This window comes from Crinia signifera, chromosome 4 (assembly GCF_055691185.1).
Source record: "Crinia signifera chromosome 4, ASM5569118v1, whole genome shotgun sequence".
NCBI classification, from domain to species: Eukaryota; Metazoa; Chordata; class Amphibia; order Anura; family Myobatrachidae; genus Crinia; species Crinia signifera.
Window position 1 is genome coordinate 25,908,916 of NC_139220.1, and position 19,426 is coordinate 25,928,341.

General features: G+C 47.0%; 1 protein-coding gene across 1 annotated transcript in view; it reads right to left on the minus strand.

Annotated features, from left to right (window-relative positions):
* Positions 1-15,734, minus strand: part of CCDC69 (coiled-coil domain containing 69) — a 36,845-nt gene extending 21,111 nt beyond the window's left edge. The window contains exons 1-3 of the mRNA XM_083181458.1: positions 15,422-15,734; positions 2,540-2,591; positions 1,503-1,651 (exon numbers count right to left, since the gene is read on the minus strand). Coding sequence (XP_083037584.1) covers positions 1,503-1,651; positions 2,540-2,591; positions 15,422-15,469 — 249 coding nt within the window. The 5' untranslated portion in view covers positions 15,470-15,734. The remainder of the gene's footprint in view (positions 1-1,502; positions 1,652-2,539; positions 2,592-15,421) is intronic.
* Positions 15,735-19,426: the final 3,692 nt, after the last annotated feature.

Here is a 19,426-nt window from a genome sequence, read left to right on the forward strand (position 1 = left end):
GGAGGTGATGGGGTGCTATGCCTATGGTGGCGGGGGAGAACCCAAAGAAGGAAATGAATGGCTACTGTGGTTGGGGGAAGCGGACTTTGGGCGGGATGTTATAACATCCGCGGCCCCCCTTCGCCGGACATCGCATTTTTAATAACGGCATATGCTGTAACATATGTCGTTATTAACGCAAGGGACAGCTCTTGCGGTAAGAGCTGTCCCTTGCGATGCGGTGCCGGTGCTGGACTTCCGGGTCTGTGACCCGGGAGTCCATCTGCGCATGCGCAGACCCCGGCGCCGGCCGCAGGGCATGCTGGGAGGGATCCGTGACGGATCCCTCAAACAGCGCTGCGGTAAGAAGCCCATAGGCTTCTGCAGGGATTCGCCAGCTTTGCTGGCGATTCCCTCCGCAGCGCTGACACTGCGGAGGCACAATATAGCATATAGAGATGCGGTAGAAACCCCGAAAACGGGGTTTTTACCGCATCTCTGCTATATAGAATCTCGCCCTATATATAAAAAAAATCTAAGAAAGAAAGGTAAATGATGCTAGAGAGGAGACAATAAGAATAATTAAAGACATTGATCACAGGGTAGGGTTGCAAAAAAGTGGCTTATTACACGGTGGGGAGGCCTATGGACAAGGAGTGGGGGAAGGCTGGTGTAAAACACCCCCTAGATATAGATTTGTTATCAATTAAATATTTTTTTTTAAAAATAAAGAATCTCTGACAATTTCGGAGTGGTTTTGCGGGAAACAAATTGTAAGTGAAGCGAATTAAATAAGGTAATGAAATGTAGAAATGGTGGGACCCCCAACTGTGCTGCAGTGAGAGACCAGCGGTCGCAATTTCCTAAGCAACTGATCGTGGGCCAGATGCACTAAGCTTCAAAAGTGATAAAATGGAGAGTGATAAACAGCCAACCAGTCAGCTCCTACCTGCCATGTCACAGGCGGTGTTTGAAAAATGTCAGACAGGAGCCGATTGGCTGGCTGTTTATCACTCTCCATTTTCATTTTATCTCTTTTGAAGCTTGGTGCATCTGGCCACTTGTAACCTGTGGGTGGGCGATAGGAGTCCTAGTGCACGGTGGCTGCTTTGCAGTAACAGAGGCAGCGCAGACCACATCTCTAACAGTGCAGCAGTGTGCTGCTCCGGCCGTGGGGCCCCCTTAGAGATGGGGGCCTGTGACACTGTAAACTTCTGTCCCCACCTCAATCCAGCTGTGGAGGGTGTATTCCAATAGAATATGATGAATATGTCCAACAAGCAATTTCTATTTACAGTAGTTCAAAGTACGAACCAGTTTGTTTCATTGATTCTATACACTTTTACAGTTGGCATCAGAGCGGAGGCAGCGTCACCCATCAGGAGAAGGTGTCAGAGGTGGCGCTGGGCCACCACTTGGAACACCACTGTGGAATACATGGTACAACTATTGCTTCTTCTAATGACGTACTGGATACATTATGGGACATGTATATAAATGCCCTTAGAGATACACAATCTGACCTGTTCGAGCAGCTCATGTTCCCGGGTTTCCAGCTTGGCTTTATTGGCCTCTTCCAGAGCGGTCTTCTCTTCCTGGTGCCTCTGAAGGAGGTTCCGGAGTTCTTGTTCATGATCCTTGATCTTCTGCAGCAAATCACTGGACCCATTTCCTATGCATAAGGACAAGAGGGGACATGATTGAGGCAGTCATCCTTCACCCCCCCCCCCCCCCCCAAGTATCTGTTTGGTTTGTGGTCTTTTACTCAAATATTACCAGTCACGTAATGCTATAAATACGGTGAAAAGGTTTTAGACACAATATAAAAGGAAGTCGCACCCGATCACAACATTGATCACTAACTAACCCAAGCAGATTTGGTTACCCAATTATGAGGTGTGAACCAAAATGTAGATATTTTGGTTGGTGGAGCTTATGCAAACAAAGGATATATATATGCTTTCTATAAATTATTATGTCCATTACATGAATATCACTTGTCCGTGTTGTTTTTAAACTACTATCTGGTTTAAGTTTGAACATCAGATAAAAGGAGTTGTCCATCTTTGAAGAGCCCAATGGTATTTTGGGATAACCAGTACATACCCTTACACATAGGGAACGAGATGTATCAAGCCTTGTAGAGAGAGAGTTGTAGATGCCCAAACCAACCAACCAGTTTCTGTCATTTCACAGATAAAGCCCAGAAAAATGATGAAGCTGATTTGTTGATTTAGGCGACGCCTCCACTTCATCTCGCTACGTGGCTTCATACGCTTCCACCGGAAATGCCAATTTCTGCCCAATGTTTGTCAGGAGATCAGCCATGTAGGACCCCTGGCAGAGTAAAGCTGTTAGACCCAAAAATAGGTGGCTGCTGTATTTACCTTCTAAATCTTCTCATCGGATGTAAAAACTAGTCTGCTGACCCTGCCGCCTTGGTATAACTTGTTGGCCAGAATGGTAGTAAGTAACCAGTGCTCGGCAACGCACAGTATGTCCTTCTACACCCCTGTTATTTACTGCTCAGGCAACTATATAATACGGGTAATCTTCTTACCGGTCAAGTCATTAAGCTCTTGAGATGTCTGATCAGCCTGCTTCGTTTTTTTCTGATAGAGAGAGAGAGAGAGAGAGAGAGAGAGAGAGAGAAAGAGAGATTACTTATTTACAGCATGCATTAATGAAACAGTCATCACATCATTGCAGGGGAACGGTTTCCAATTTGAAGAGTAAACACGGTTACAGAACAATTTGTTCTGTACATGTTACAAGACTGTAGTTACATCAATTGGATTCACACAAAACGATCCTGGACAGACTACGGATGTATACCCTGGGTATGAAGAATGACATAATTAAAGTCTCAAGAAGTATTATGGGGGTATATGACCCGTGCGCATAAAATACACATCCCCTTAATGCCAGAAGCAAGGCCGAGGCAGATCTTTCTTAAATTGGCCTGTTAATAACCACATTGTTTCGTGACTTCTCAAATCATCCCAAAAATTACCCAGGACACATGTCCAATGCAGCACCGGAGCTCTGTGCTGGCCATGCACCGGACATGTGATGTCATGTCAGTGTGCGGGCCTGCTGGAAGGTGAACATGAAGAGCTGCCTGGACACTGTGGGAGGCTCCGCACACTGAAGGGCGCATGCCCGGAGTGACCTTTAGACACTACTCGCCGTAGGGTGCCATGGGCAACAGTACTGCACACACTCTCTCACACACATATACACACACATCTCCTCCCCAGCCTTGAGTTTGAAAACTAAATGAACCTTCAACCATCACATGATAACGGTGATACAATGCATAGTTGCCAACCCGGCTCCCATTTTAGCCAAAAATCTCCTGCTGTCTTGCATTGTACTAATAATCTCCCGTATTCCTCAGATTCTGACAGAGATGCCACTAAGGAGTTTCTTTGCAAGGATAGTGTTGTAATCACTGTTATATGCTGTAGCTGTCCCTGTTGGCGACTCTCTTTATCCCTTCTTGTGGGAACCTCTGACAGGAGAGAGAGAAAGCAGTACATGATAACACGCAGGGTCTGTTTATCTGTGCTGGTGTGCACTGATCCATAGCATGCTGCTGCGAGTTATTCAGAGTAAGAATTTTTGTTAGTAAGTTTGGTACTTATGTATTATCTGGGCTCCCATGTTAAATGCACCCCATTTTTTCATACCCCTACTATCCAACTGCGCATGGAGTTGATTTTATATAGTGTGGCGAGCGCAGCGAGCCACCGAGGGGACGCGGTCTCATAAGAAAAACGGGAGCCCAGATATTACATAAGTACCGTAAGTTTTCTTTAATTAGAGTATCTTGTATTAATAATGATTTAGCTAATGCTATAATAGTATGGAAAACAGCACGTACAAGATGCAGTCGGTGTTTACAAAAAAAACATCTAATACACCCAAAAAAATACTTCTATGTTTAGGGATAAATTCACACAAGGTCAAATTGCATTTGGAATTTATTGCATCATGTGTATTGTGCTGAATGAGAAGAGAAGAAATATCACAGCAAATATATAGTTGCAATCAAGAAACCCCATATTCCAGACAGCAATGTTAGTATCAATACTTCCAAATATATGCTTACTAATGTTATATAGAAATATATCACAACAAGCATTTAAGCATAGACATGCCAATGATTCTAGTGCCCCTGGTGTGCAAGTCAAGTCATAATATAGCAAATGAATGACCTTGAAAATCGCCCACTTTCCTGAACCAGGGCACTGCACTTCACTCCCAGGACCGTTTTTTTTGTTTATCCCCCCTCCCGCCCACAAGCGGCATCCCTGATCCTAAGGATGTATTGTGTGGGTGCGCCGGTGACGTCACCCCCGCACATGTGCAATGCATCCTTGGGACCGGGGATGCCACTGAAGACGTATCCGATGGTTGCTGTTGTATCATTGTGTTTAGATGCAATATTAGCACAATAAAACACGTGACCAATCAGCAATCAACGGTTATCTGTCATGTTCAAGTGATTGGCCGCTATTCATTTAGCTCTTAGTTCAGGGGTTCCCAATCTTTTTCGAATCACGGCAGCCTAGAGTATCAGAATTCTTCCAAGGCACCCCTAGGTCCCAAAAAAATCGATATAAAATTAGGTTCAGTTATGTGTTAAAATGCATGATTTGCTTATGATTGTACACATATTTTAGGATTGGCAGCCACCAGCACTGGTTTTGTCCATAAATATTTGGAACTGGTCCTGGACCACCAACCTGTGGCACCCCTGCAAGTGTCCCAAAGCACCCCAGGGAGCCACGACACAGAGCTTGGGAACCACTGTCTTAGTTTATAGTACACACAAATATAGGGGGTTATTCTATACTGATTGGACGAGGCCTAATTCGGCCCTGTGGGAGGGGGCATGCAGGGGGTGGCATCAGGGGATCGTCAGCAACCGCCCAGTCAGTTCGATGGGGAGAGAAATTATTCGATGGTAGGTGACCATCCAATGATTTCTCTCCCCTTTGGCAGCATGCGAGGGGTGCATTTGCGTACATCCCCTTGCATGGTACATAGGGGATTTAGCTTAGTGGGGGCAGATGTTCGGCTGAGCGGCATTTCAGGGCTCGCTTGCCGCTGCTTAATGAGCCTTGCTGAATCAGGCCCATAATGCGATCCAGATTTTGAGTCGACCATTCCCATGTCGATTTTATGCTAGTGTCCACCTTTTCCCCCCACATCAATGTTGTGCATGCTGACATAGACACTGTCAAAACTATGATCCAAACCCATGTGAGTAAAGGAGTCCCATTGCCTTAGTAGAAGGAACCTTCCCTTTCTCACATGTGGGGCGTAGGAATGTAAGGGCGTCTCACGGATGACATACTTGTATCCCTACGCCAGCGGCGCTCTGTCAAGTTTGATAGAAGAGATGTTTTTTAAATGTGGGATTCAGATGGAAAACAGGAGGGTTGTGTGGGAAAATAAATGAGTTGATGACACAGAAGATATAAAACATGTGTGAATCCCGGGGAGTCGGGGCTCTGTGTGAGGTTATATCTGTTGTTAGGTTTTTACACTAATTAGAATGGGCACCGGGCACTTGGTGGTACACTTTGACAGTGTCCATGTCGAAACATTCTCAGGGCATGTTGAACTTCCCTTTGCCGACGTAATGCTTGTTTCGACCTTCCAACCCCGTCGACCTATTTCAGGTGACAACCTATGCCCTGTCGATCTTCAGTGGTTAACTCAATGCACGTCAACCCATACACCTTCAGATTTAGATGCCGGGAGATCTGAGCAGCTCAGGGAACACATTCCTGACATTATTGAACATTGCGCTGAATTGAATTGCCCTTTTAATGCACCCCTGTGTTCTGTTTGTTTTTGTAAATCAGGGCCAGATGTATCAAGCTTCAAAAAGTGGAGAGTGATAAACCACCAGCAAGTAAGCTCCCAACTGTCATTGTTTTTATAACCAGCGTGTGGCGTGACAGTTAGGAGCTGACTGTTACTCTACGCTCTATCACTTTTTGAAGCTTGATACGGTACATCTGGCCCTTAATCTTAACTTACAGTATTTACACAGCAAACAGTGTAGAGCAGGCATGTCCAAAGTCAGGCCCGGGGGCCAATTGCGGCCCGTGCTGTCATTTCAAGCGGCCCACAGCCTCCAGATGTGGGAAGAACAGCACAGGACACTAAAGGTGGGGTCCCGGCGAGCGCGCCTTTACCTTGCTGTCTGCTGCAGTGAGGAGGTGCCGGCCGCCACAGTCAGATGTATTTGGCGTCCTACCCCTGCTGCTGCAATCGTATATCACTCTACTCCACAATCTCAGTGACAGCAGTGTTTGGGGAGGGGGTACAGCAAGGGGGAAGCTTGCTCCTGTAACATGCAGAGCGGAGGAGGGCAGCAGCGGGAGCCCAAGCATCTCCTGTCCTTGCAGTGCCTGCTTTGCCTCTCCTTCCTCTGGCTCACACAAGGGGCTGGGAAACATACAGAGAAGGGAGGGGGCAGAGTGGGGGACATACAGTGAAGGAATGTCAGGCTGGGGGACATACAGTGAATGGAGGCACTGATGGACATTAAGAGAAATGGGGGCAGGCTGGGGGACAGAGTGAATGGGTGCAGAGTGGGGGACATACAGTGAATGGGGGACATACAGTGAAGGAGGGGCAGGCTGGGGGAAATACAGTGAAGGGAAGGCTGGGGGGCAAAGAGTGAATGGGGGCAAAGTGGGGGACCATTCTGATGTGATTAATGATTCAAAGAAGGTCAGGCTAAATGGTCGGCCCCCACACATTTACACTTCAACAAATCTGGCCCTCGTCGCAAAAAGTTTGGACACCCCTGGTGTAGAGGGAACAGTGATGTACTGGTGGAATAATCCTGGATGCCGTCACTACTGACCCCATCTACCCTGGAGCTCCTAAATTAGTGCCACCTTACACAAGCCACAGGAACATTCCTGCCTGTTAGTGTAAATACAAAATAACGGTGCCACAAATGTCTAATGTTGTGTCCACGTGGTGAGATTTGCAAATCGCACCACGCTATGCGGCCCCTGGGTTTGACAGTAGAAAACAGCCTGTGTTGGAATAAGGGCCCCCTTACCAGCCAATGCCAGGACCCGGCGGCCGTCAATTTCACATCATGGCTTGGCTTTTGAAAGAAGCAGGGTGGTAGAATGGACACTAAGGTTATACGGGCGGACAAGCGGTCACACACCTGTGCACCTGCCAGGGGACCTGGAAAACGCGACATGTTTGGGCTAGTGATGTTTAGAACCACTGCACTGCTTGTAGCATCTCTGCCCTAAATAAATGACACGATAAAACGCCTTGGTGAGAAGCAGGGGGACCCTGTGGGTGATACTGCTGGCAATTTGGACTATACCATTTGCAGTATAAGGGGATGCATGAATCAGGGGGCCCACATGCATATCACAGCCACGATATCTACAGACGTTGTTATGTCTCCGGGAACCAGCAGCGCCGGATGGGGGCTTCCTGTACAAAGCCATATCTCTCTCTGTATATGCGGGTCTCTTTGTGGATGGAAATGCCACAAGCATCAACAAGGGAAAGAATAAATAACATGAATCCTGCCCCAGCACTTCACATTCCCCTTGCTCGGGGTCTCATGACAGTGACCCTGCTGCCAGTCTACACTGACAATTACTAGTAAACATTATTAACCAACCGGAGATTAACCCAAATTAACCTCAAGTGCATGCCAACTGCAGGGTGCAAGGGTCAAGTGCACGTACACTCCACAAGGAAGAGAAATGGCATCCGGGTGGGGGCATACGCTCCTGGAAGGCTGGCGGAGCTTCCCGAAGTGTGTGAGTCTTCCGGCTTGTGCACAGTGGGGATGGTTTACTAATAAAGTGCAGTAACCCATAGCAACAGACTATCAAGTATCTTTAAAAACTTAAATCTGCCCCAGTGTTTGATTGTTGTTTCCAGTAGTAACTCTGGGTCTATGCACCAAGCCTTGGAGAGAGGTAAGGCATAACCTCTATGGCCAGCAGCTCAAAGAGCTCTGGCCATACCCCTAAGGTGGGGAAACAGGTGCGTGGAGGTGTCTTCACAGCTCCCTCATTCCTTCTCAAATGGACAAAACCATGTGCACTGCAGGTGGGGCAGATGTAACTTGTGCAGAGTTAGATTTGGGTGGGGTTTTACTTCGAAGTGAGATTTATATTGCAGTGTAAAAATAAAGCAGTCAGTATTTTCCCTGCACAGAAACAAAATAACTCACCCAAATCTAATTGTCTCTGCACATGTTACATCTGCCCCACCTGCAGTGCAGCACAGTTTTGTCCATTTGAGAAGGTTTTTGTCTTTGCGAGTGAACCAGAATAAGGGCCTTAGTCTGTCGAGTGGCCTCTAGTGGTCACAGGCAGTACTTCACCTCAGAGGCATATTTAGCCTTTTATAAATATATAGATAATAATCTATCCCTCCCAATCATTGTAAGACCGTCAGATGCATCCCACTGAAGCTAAACGTGGAATGTGAGTGTATTTTTGTATTATTGCATCGACGGTTTTGCCTCCAACTATGAATCACTCCCAATAAGTAGAAGTCATGTAATTAAGTTATCACACGGTGCCAGCAGTCTGCCACAGAGATAACACCGTTCTCCCGTTTAATACCAAGAACAGCAGAAAACGTGAGGCGGTCCATTCGCTGGCCTTGCAGCAGGAGTACACAGAGCCCTCCCTAGGCTGAGCCAGGCTTCACACTGTCTGTACCTCGGACAGATCCCTAGAAGGAATGTACAATCTCTGCTGTACTGAGAAACAGATTCACTGCTCATGCCAACCCCATTTGTAATGTCAAACAGTGTTTACGAGATTTGTGCCGTCTGCTAATAAAAAAGGAGCTGGGAGTGTCTGTGTACCGTACAGGATGGCACAGACCTGCAGCCTCTAACTCCATATACTGTATGGGTGCACGCAGACAGAAGTCACCCCATTACTGCCGCAACCGCTGCAAGTCAGCTTCTGCAAACCTAATTATGGAGTAGAGGAAACACATGTTGTCAGTCTGGTCTATGGATGGCCATCAACAATCGATGATTTGAAACCACTGATGGTCTATGGACCTTATTCTGGTTGATTCCCAAGGCTGCCAGATGCCGCATTGCAAATGCTGATACGCACACCCCCCCTTGCACGCAGGCTGCGAATGGATGTTTAACAGGCTGTGGGGGAACACCCACATCATTTGATGGTTGACGACCAATAACGTTTACTCTAAGGTAACCTTTGATGTGCATGGGCATTCAGAGGGAAGTGGGCGGGCAGCTGACAACCGGTGATGTTAGCTGCCCGCCCACATCAATGTGAAGCACTGGTTGTCCCCATGGGCGTGACTATCTGCCACCGCCCCACGCCCCCTGGCTGCAGCCAGAGAACAATCTGACACCCCCCCCCCCCCCAAAAGGAGGTAAGGCTTTGCTGTAATGGGTAAGGCCTTGCAGGAAAAGACCTTACACCCCATGTTTTGACCCTGCACCCCTGACGCTGGCTGCAACAGGAAATAAAAAAAATCTACAATATTTTCACACCCAGTAATTCCCCTTGCACCATATTATGCCCCATAGTTATGGCCCTGACACCATATTATACATCCCAGTGAGTCATCAGGTTTTTTTCTGCACTTCTGTGTTTGTGCCTGTTGCCTTTTTTCATATAAGCCTCAATAGCAATTTCCCTGCAAAAATGGCCACCACCTCCTCCTCTAGCATCCTTCAGAATGATCTCCTCTGAGGCGGTGGCCATTTTGAGATGGACTTTTCAACGGTATTCCATGCAGATGGGTAGACTGCATGGAATACTGTGATTTTTTTTTTCTTCTTCAGGGTGTCGGAACGTGGAGCCTAGCTCTAGCTTCATCACCAGCAAAGCCCCGCCTCAGCTCATTGAACATTAAAGCAGGGGTGACCATCGGTGGTTTAAACCATTGATGTTTCCATTACAGATGGTTTCACACCATCGAGGAAATCCTTCATTAGTACCATGATTGGTGACCATCGATGGAGAAAACATTGATGACCATCCCTAGGCTGGACCTTGGACCTACAAATAAGTGGTTTAATGGAAGTCTAGTCAATAGTTTTGGTTGGCAATTTTCACACCTATTTTGACAATTTCCCAAAGGGTTAACGAGCTGGGTAAAATCCCGGAACTAACGATAGCCTTCCAAAATACTGATGAGCTACCCCGATAAATAATTTCTTATTAGAAGAGATTATGGCCCTTATTCTGGTTCACTCACAAAGGCAAATTCCTTCTCAAATGGACAAAACCATGTGCACTGCAGGTGGGGCAGATGTAACATGTGCAGAGAGAATTAGATTTGGGAGAGTTATTTTGTTTCTGTGCAGGGTAAATACTGGCTGCTTTATTTATATACTGCAATATAGATCTCACTTTGAAGTAAAATCCCACTCAAATCTAAAGCCCCGTACACACGGGGGAGATATATTGCTAGCAATATATGGCTGAGCAATATATTGCTCAGTTTCTCCTTTTCATCAGCGACCAGAGATGGTCGCTGATGAAAGGGAACCTCTGCTGGGCAGTGCCGCAGAGGTAACCAGCTGGTCGCAGGAGCAGCAATCATAAGGGGGCTAAAAACGGGAGCGCGCACCCGGCGATTTATCGCTGGTGCCCACTCCAATCGCTGGAAATATGGTCGCCAGCGACCATGTTTCCAGCGATTTTAGCCCCTATCGCCCCCGTGTGTACACAGCGTAATTCTCTCTGCACATGTTACATCTGCCCCACATGCAGCGCACATTTGCTATTGCGAGTGAACCATAATAAGGGCCTATTAGTATTAGTGCAAAACTGCGGATTATGACATATTCACCCCAGTATATTAATTTACAAAGATCAGAGTATGAGAACAAAGGAATTAAGGTACTTGTTTCCTAGAACGGTGCCCACTAAGCAATTTGCTTAGTGGACTATTCTGCGTAGGGAAATCGCATCACATGGGCCATTTTAGGGCCATGCAATGTGCGATGCGATTTTCCTATGTAATTTATTCACTGCTCTCTCAGCCCCGGGCTATCGCATCTGCCGCAAAATCACATGCGATTTTATAGGGTGTGCGATGCCAGGTCATTAAGTATACAATAATATGATTGTATGTCCCAAAATAGGTTTAACGCACCCCCCCACCCCGAAGTGTGGCGGCGGAACGTGTCCACCGACTTTTTCATACCCCCACTATCCACGTCGGTGTGGAGTTGATTTTATATAGCGCCCGAAACGTGGCGAGCGCAGCGAGGGGTCGCGGAATACATGTAAAGTAATCCGCGTCCGCTCGCCCCGCTTCGGGCTCGGTGGCTTGCTGTGCTCGCCACACTATATAAAATCAACTCCACACCGACGTGGCTAGTGGGGGAATGAAAAGGTAGGAGGCCGCGTTCCGCTGCACTCGCCATGCTTCGGGCTGGCGTGGATAGTGGGGGGGTGCGTTAAACCTATTTTTGGGACATACAATCATATTATTGTATAGCTAATTTCATGGCATCAAACATCTTATTAAATCGCATGCGATTTTGCGGGACATGCAAACATTTGGTTCGCTGGTTGCACGCACCCTACATGGCGAGCGGGGGGTGGAGAAGGGCAAGGGGTGCCGGCAGCCCCATTAGCATAAGGGAACGCTCATCGTTTCATGGGCATTCTCAGGGGGTATGAGGCCATGACGGACATGCGGGGGGCGGGCAGCTGACATCACCTCATCCTCGCACAGGGCGCCCGCAGTTTAGAGTCACTATATAGGTGTCTCTGAACTGCGGGCGCTGGAGAAATCATTCGATGGTCGGGGACCATGGAATGACTTCTCCCCGCCTGCGAATGGATGATTATGTAAATCATCCATTTCGTCGCCTTGCGGGGGCCCGTGCGAGCGAGTGGGGGGAGCCTGGCAATACATGCAGCGGGCGGCGTCTGATGGACTCGCAAGGCAGCGAATTTCGCAGCCTTGCGAGTCAATCAGAATAAGGTCCAACGCCTAAAGGTGGCCATACACACGCAGATTTATCTGCAGATCTGTCTGGTTGGAACAAAAACATGGTTATGGATGAGAGCAAATGAGAGTTGACCATTTGCTTGGAAATGCTGGAAAACTGACAAACTGTCACTCATCCATAGCCATGTTTTTGTTCCAACCAGCCAGATCTGAAGATAAATCTTACTAGTGTATGGGCACCTTAAGACAGCCCCTGGAAATTATGGACAGTTGGCGAGGGAGTAATAAATAGAAGCACTCTAGTGCTCCGTGGTACTGACAGGACATAACTATGTGGGTGTGCGAGCGGTAGTGAGCACTAACCTCGCACTGCCAGAATGTGAGGGAGCAGAACGGTCACTGCCGCAAAGACGGAATCACTTAAAGCAGCCAAAGCACATTCCTGCCCATCAACACTTCCCTGGCAGGAGATCCTCCGACTACAGGGTCTGTGTTACAATCACCCAGCTGCTCGGGGAGGGCAAAACCATTCATAACACTAAGCTGGCACCAAGGGGTAAACCACTAATCGCACAGCACCCTGCATGGGTTATGGTATAATGTGTCAAAAGTGTCTAGGTCGACACCAGATGGTCGACATAGATATAAGATTGACACATGAAAAATGTTAACAGCAATGGCCGGGACATAAAAAATTCGACATGAGTTTTCATGTTAACTTAGGGCGGGTTGTATTAAAATACATTGCCGCCCCTCGCAGCGTTGCTAACACATATGTATTAACATATGCAGCTAGCAACGCAGTGTGGTGACTGAGACCCCCCCCCCCCCCCCCCCCGCGATACCTGTGATGTGGTGTGCAGGGGGGTCTCCGTCACATCCCGGCTGTCTCCGGTGCCTCCTCCCCTCTACATCCGGCTGTGACATATGCTAGGGGGAGGAGGAGTTTCATGGGGGAGGTGATACCCTGCCCTGTGACGCCACAGCGGCAGGTATTAGTACATTTGAAAATGCAGTAAAATGGGGGTTTTACCGCATTTTCCTCTTGGTACATCCCGTCCTTAGTTCGGTATGGTTCGCTTGCCAGGACACACCCCCAGAAGAGGCCATAATAGTAAGAGTATTATACTATACTATTTAATTATTCCCAGTATTTATATAGCGCACACATATTCTGCAGCTTTAAAAAGAATATTTGAACAGTCACATCAGTGCCTGCCCCATGTGGACCTTACAATCTATATTCCCTACCACATGTACACGCACACAGACATTCTAGGGTTCATTTTGTTGGGAGCCAATTAACCTACCAGTATATTTTTGGATTGTGGGAGGAAACCAGAGTACCCGGAGGAAACCCACGCAAGTACGGGGAGAATATACTAACTCCGCACAGTTAGGGCCATGGTGGGAATCAAACCCATGACCTCTGCTGTGAGCAGCAGCGGCCTGTGTACCGGGATACGGTCATTTGGTCTACTGCATTATGGTAGAAAGTCATTAGGTCGAATCCATTAGGTCGACATGCTAAAAGGTCGACATGACTCTAGGTCGACATGGGAAAAGGTCAACATGATTCTAGTTCGAAAGGTCATTAGTTCGACAGGTCATTAGTTCGAAAAGGTCATTAGTTCGACATTGTCTATGTCGACATTCACAAGGTCGACATGGAGTTTTTCACTGTTTTTTGAGCCAACATGTGCCGACAGGCGGTATTTCATGCCCTACCATCCACTAGGGCGTGGTGGGAGAATAAAATAGTGTGCCGAGCGTAGCGAGGCACCGTGCCCGACGCATAGCGAGCGCAGCGAGCGATGCGAGGGGATGCAGTGCACTTTAAACTGTGTACATGTCGACTGTGTTGACATTCAGGTAAAAAAACAGTGAAAAACCCCATGTCGACCTTGTAAATGTCGACATAGACAATGTCGAACTAATGACCTTGTCGAACTAATGACCTGTCGAACTAATGACCTTTCGACCTAGAATCATGTCGACCTTTTCCCATGTCGACCTAGAATCATGTCGACCTTTTAGCATGTCGACCTAATGACTTTCTACCATAATGCAATAGACCAAATGATCCCAACCCTGTGTACCGTACTCTTGCAGTGGATTTGTGAATCTATTGCACAAATGTAAGTCTCTGTAAAAATGAACCAGAGAAGTAAGTATAATGGTACACCCTGTCACTGGTATTTTGGAGATTTAGCAAATCTCAGAGAGAGATGAGAGAGGGAGATGAAGGAGTGAGAGCGCAAGATGAAAGAGAGAGAGCGTGATGAAGAGGAGAGAGAGAGCGTGATGAAGGAGAGAGAGCGTGATGAAGGAGAGAGAGCGTGATGAAGGAGAGAGAGATAAAGGAGAGAGAACCAAACATTGGGGCAAATCCAATTGTAAAGTGCAACAGAATATTCTGAACTATAGAAGAAACTGTAAATAAATGTATTAAGCCTGGAGAAGAGATAAACTGGGGATAAAGTGGAGATAAAGCACCAGCCAATCAACTGCGTTTGAAAATGACAGTTGGGAGTTGATTGGCTGGTGCTTTATCTCCTTTTACCTTATCTCCACTTTATCTCTTCTCCAGGCTTAATGCATCTGACCCATTGTTTGAAAAATGACAGGATCTGATTGATTGGTTATTACTTTATCTCTCTCCAAACCGTGATCTAGCCATATACTGTAGGAGCAATTTACAAGAAAATTTATTTATGTACCAGCAGCCAAATCAACATGCTTTTGAATGAAAATTGAATTATAGTAAATAATGCTAAAAACAATAATAATAATAAATACTAACCCATTATTTGAATACTAACAATGGGTTTCCCTATCAATGTCACTATGCAGCTTTAACGCGTACAAATGACCGATCCCAGGGTTCTGCCACCTACACAGTTACCAGATTAGCTCAGTACACCTGGTGCACAACCGGGGAGGCCGGGAGACACATGCCAGTCTTCTAACCCAGGGTCACTGAGCCTGACCTCTGTCACTGATGGTGCCACTCACCCATCTCTCCCCCACACATAGCCCCCAGCAGCCTGTCACTGTACACTACAAGGGAGCTGATAGACAGTTCTACAGTGTCTAGGTCAACAGTCAAAAGGTCGACGTGCGTGCAAAAGGTCAACACTGACAAATACAAGACCAGCAGCCGCAGATCTGCCTGTGCCGTGGTAAATGTTGGCGTCTCCAGAACAATGACATCACAAAGCCCTGTTATGCAAATCACATTAGCAGAGTAACCTAACATTTACCCCCCCCCCCCCCTTCCCCCATAAACACAAAGGGGGGGGGGGGGGGGGGGGGGGCAGTTTTAATCTGCCATCATTACAACCCTATGAAATGTCAGTCCCTGAAATGGGGCTGTCAGGGAGACCACTAACCAGAAGTCAGTCCCTGAACTTCCTCTACCAGTGCAAAGTACAGGCAATAATAAACATAACAGTGCAATTACCTTGTTCCTGGATCTGGGGCAGCACATTTTACTGGCCGGGCAGCCCATAACTGCACCCCGATTTAGAGTTTGCAGGCACCAGTGTAGTAACAGGTCACATCTCGCCCCCCTTCCTCCCCTGTGCTTTGGCTGGCTGCCCCTGTGTCTTTACACACACCCCTCTCACACACTCACTGACTAAACTACTTGCTCTAAACTTTAGCAACACAGAACTATAGTAGCCGTAATTACCAGAATAGCAGCTCCCTATTATGCCTGGGAGGCTACAGGGCCCTAGGTGACAGCTGCATGTAATATATCCAAGTGCCCAGCTCCATGGGAGAGGTGGGGAAAGCTGTTATATTACTAGTAGTTAAAGTGACTTCATCTCTGCTGTAGGTTCAGAGCCTGGTACAGGATGCTCAGTGTTTTACTGGTTTAGCTGCTGCTGCTGCTGGAGACAGTATATACTATAAACATTACACAGGGAAGGATCAAGGCTATTGTGTTACCTGGGATTATTAGTCGGTGAGCAGTAATTACAAATCTATTATATTGGGGAGTTTTAAGAGACGTGGGGGCCCATGAGCAGGCTTTGTGTGGTCCCCGCCTCTCTGGCAGTGAGTAGGATTTGGCCTTGTACCAGGGGTGTGGATCAGCTCCCAGACAATGTCTAGGTCAACAGTCAAAAGTTCAACATGCACAGAGGTGGACCTGCCCTGTCACACTCTGCCTCCCCCTGAACTTGGGTTGGGGTGGAGGAGGGGTGCCCAAATGATATTTTTGCACCTGGGCTAACCCATACCTCCCAAAATTGGTTGTAGTGGAGGAGGGACAAGGAATTAAGGGGTGTGGCCTCCCGGGCAGGGGGGTATAACCTATGTTCGTGGTGCTCCCGTGAGTCCACCCCCCCCCATTTCTGTCACCAATGGGTGCATGGCCAGTGCTGTGAAAGCACTGCCTCCATCCCCCCTCTACAGTGAATAGACACTGCGCATGGCATGTGCAAAGCATCTATTTCTGGGACAGTCCAGTGAACATTGAGACAGTTGGGAGTTCCGCCACTGGACAGGCACCTTGACAAAAATTAGACGGTGAAAAAAAGTCGACAAAAGCAAAAAGGTTTATGTGGAAAATACCGACTTTTTTAATGTCAGTGTCGGCCCCCGTGTATGCGGACCCCCAAAAAGTGTAGCCTCGCCTCGGGAATGGTAAAGCATATTTTTTTTAAAAAAAGTGGTGAAAAATCATGAAAAACATTGTCGACATTTGCATGTCATTGTCATGTTGACATTTTGCTTGTACCGAACTTTTGGCAATGTCGACATTGCACCCATTATAGATACGCCTATGGTATTTATATACAAAGATAAAACAAATTGCATGCAAAAAGTTTTTTTTTTTTTTAGAATGTATTTAGTAGGATAGGTAAATCTGCAATAAGGGAATATGGTTGCTGAGGGACGTATTTCTATGGGACTCGCTACACTTCTGGACTTTTGGGTTGTAGCATACTTGCCAGGGACACAATGCTCTGTTCCTGGACTCCCCTGGTAATGTATGATTGCCATCACCTGTTGGGAGCTAGGTAATTAATAAGAAAGGTGTCACCACAGGTGATGGTAATCACACATTACCAGGGATGTCCAGGGGCAGAGCATTTTCTCCCTCATGGAGAGGGTCAGGTAGGCAAGTATGGATTGCAATGTAATTTTAAACAGACACCTCGGGGTAAATGCAATAGTGTGTGTGTGTAAAGCTGGCCATACATCAGAAAGATCGATCTTAAGATCGATTGTGCTCATGATTGTGTACAATTTCCCTTGAAATCCCCGGCAGTCCTTGGTGGTTTTTGGTCACGCAATCTACACACAATCCATCATACAATCCATCTGCTGCATGATTGTGTACACAAGATGTGCACACAATCTGCATACAATCAATTGAGATTGTATGATTGGGTACAATATCTTTCTGATGTATGGCCACCTTTACCGACACTGGCGAGATCCCGGAAAGCCTGGCCAATGTCTAAAGGTGCCCACACACTAGAACGATTTTTGGTCCGATTGGTCGATTTTCGATAAATCGGCCGATATATCGGCCGATATTTACCGATAATCGGTCGAAAATCGGTCGAAAATCGGCCGATGCTCGCTCCCGTGGATCTTTTGCTAAATTTTCTGATCTTACGTGCTGCACAAAAGATCCGAAGATTTAACAAAAGATCCATAGGAACGCACACGGGATCTTAAGAAAAATCTTTGGTAAAGATGTGCGCTTGCCTGAAATCTTTTGTCCAGATCGGACAAAAGATTTGAAGGCTAAATTAATGCGCACATCTTAAGATCGCAGATCTTTCTAGTGTGTGGGCACCTTTATAGTGAAAATAATTTAAAGGAACTGTGTCCATCTCTGAATTACGGTGCACCTGGGCAAAAGCATCCTGCACAGCAGGTGGGGCAGATGAAAATGTGCAGAGAAAGTTGGGAGAGGCGTGGCCGATACCAGATCTAAACTGCAGTCTATTAATAAAGCTGTCCAACATGTGTGGTCTACATGCGCAAGCAGGAGGTATTTACCCTGGATGCAAATGTAATAAATCATACCTCCCAACATGACCCTCTCCAGGAGGGACACAATGCTCTGTTCCTGGACTTTCCTCTGAATGTATGATTGCTGTCACCTGTGCCGAACAGGGAATTGAGAAGAAAGGTGTTTTTCAACACAGGCGATGGCAGGTAATCATTAAGAGAGAAGTCTAGAAACAGAGCATTGTGTCCCTCCTGGAGAGGGTCATGTTGGGAGGTATGATAAATAAATGCTTTGGGTGGGTGTCCGGATGTTAAATCGCCAATGTCTAAATCGACAATCAATAGGTCGACACATATGATTAAAATGCATTTTGAAGACTGGTACAAAAGGTCAACACTTGCAAAATGACAACATGATAGGGATTCGACGCACAAATGGAAAACATCTTTTTTTTCGGTGGTGAGTAAAGCAAACCTGCAAAGGTACACTTTTGTAGTGATGGTGGTCACATACAGTGGCACAGAGAGAGGGGGAGTGTGTACTTTTTACCATGGCAACCAGACCAGGCCCTGGTCCCATTCCCCTCTCGCCTGTTGCAGTGAGCCAGGCAGGGAGAGAGAACAAACTGCCACTGCAGCAGTCTCTCTCCCCAGCCCAGCACATGCTGCTCAGTGCTATATGCTCTCTCCCCGCACAGGTGTGCGATCACACCCGCACCCTACCGCTTGCCAGATTAGACACCCGGCGCTCCCTGCGTGATGCACGCGGCCATCTCACGCCTACACAAAATAAGTAATTTTTTTTATAGGAAGTTGACCAGGCCTCCTGTATTTGGCCATGATTGGCCACGCCCCCTCGTTTAACCGGAACTTGGCAGAACTGTCAGCACCCCTGGTCACATGTCATTTCCCAAAAGACAGTTTATGAGAGTTTGGAACCTTAGGTCGACAGTGAATAGATGAACACATGAAAAAGGTTGACAAGGCTTATGTCAACATTGATAAAAGGTAGACACAAGCAAATGGTTGGCATGGAAATGGTCGACACAGAAAAAGGTAAACATGAGTTTTGTTGTCTATGTCAATCTGCTGACATGGACACCTTATAAGTATAACGCAACCACTCAGTTCGGGCACTCTTCCTCGCTGCGCCCAGCACACTATTATAATTGAACTCTATGCCCACTTGGATCATTAAGTAATAACAAGTCGGTTTAAAAAAATAAAAATCATGAGAAAATCATGTCGACCTTTTGATTAAACCATGTCAACCATTTTCATGTGTCGACTAATAGTGGTCGACCATTCAACTGAATTCCAGTTCCAATGAGGAAACCGTCATCTGGCAGCGAATAGCACGGAGCACGCGCTGGTTTAAATGATATCATGCATGCCGACATACTGACTGTCCACTCCAGGAGGAGTCAGGCAGCCAGATCGGAGCAGCAGGGGGGCGTGGTGCAGCATGAGGGGGCGTGGCATGGGACCATGA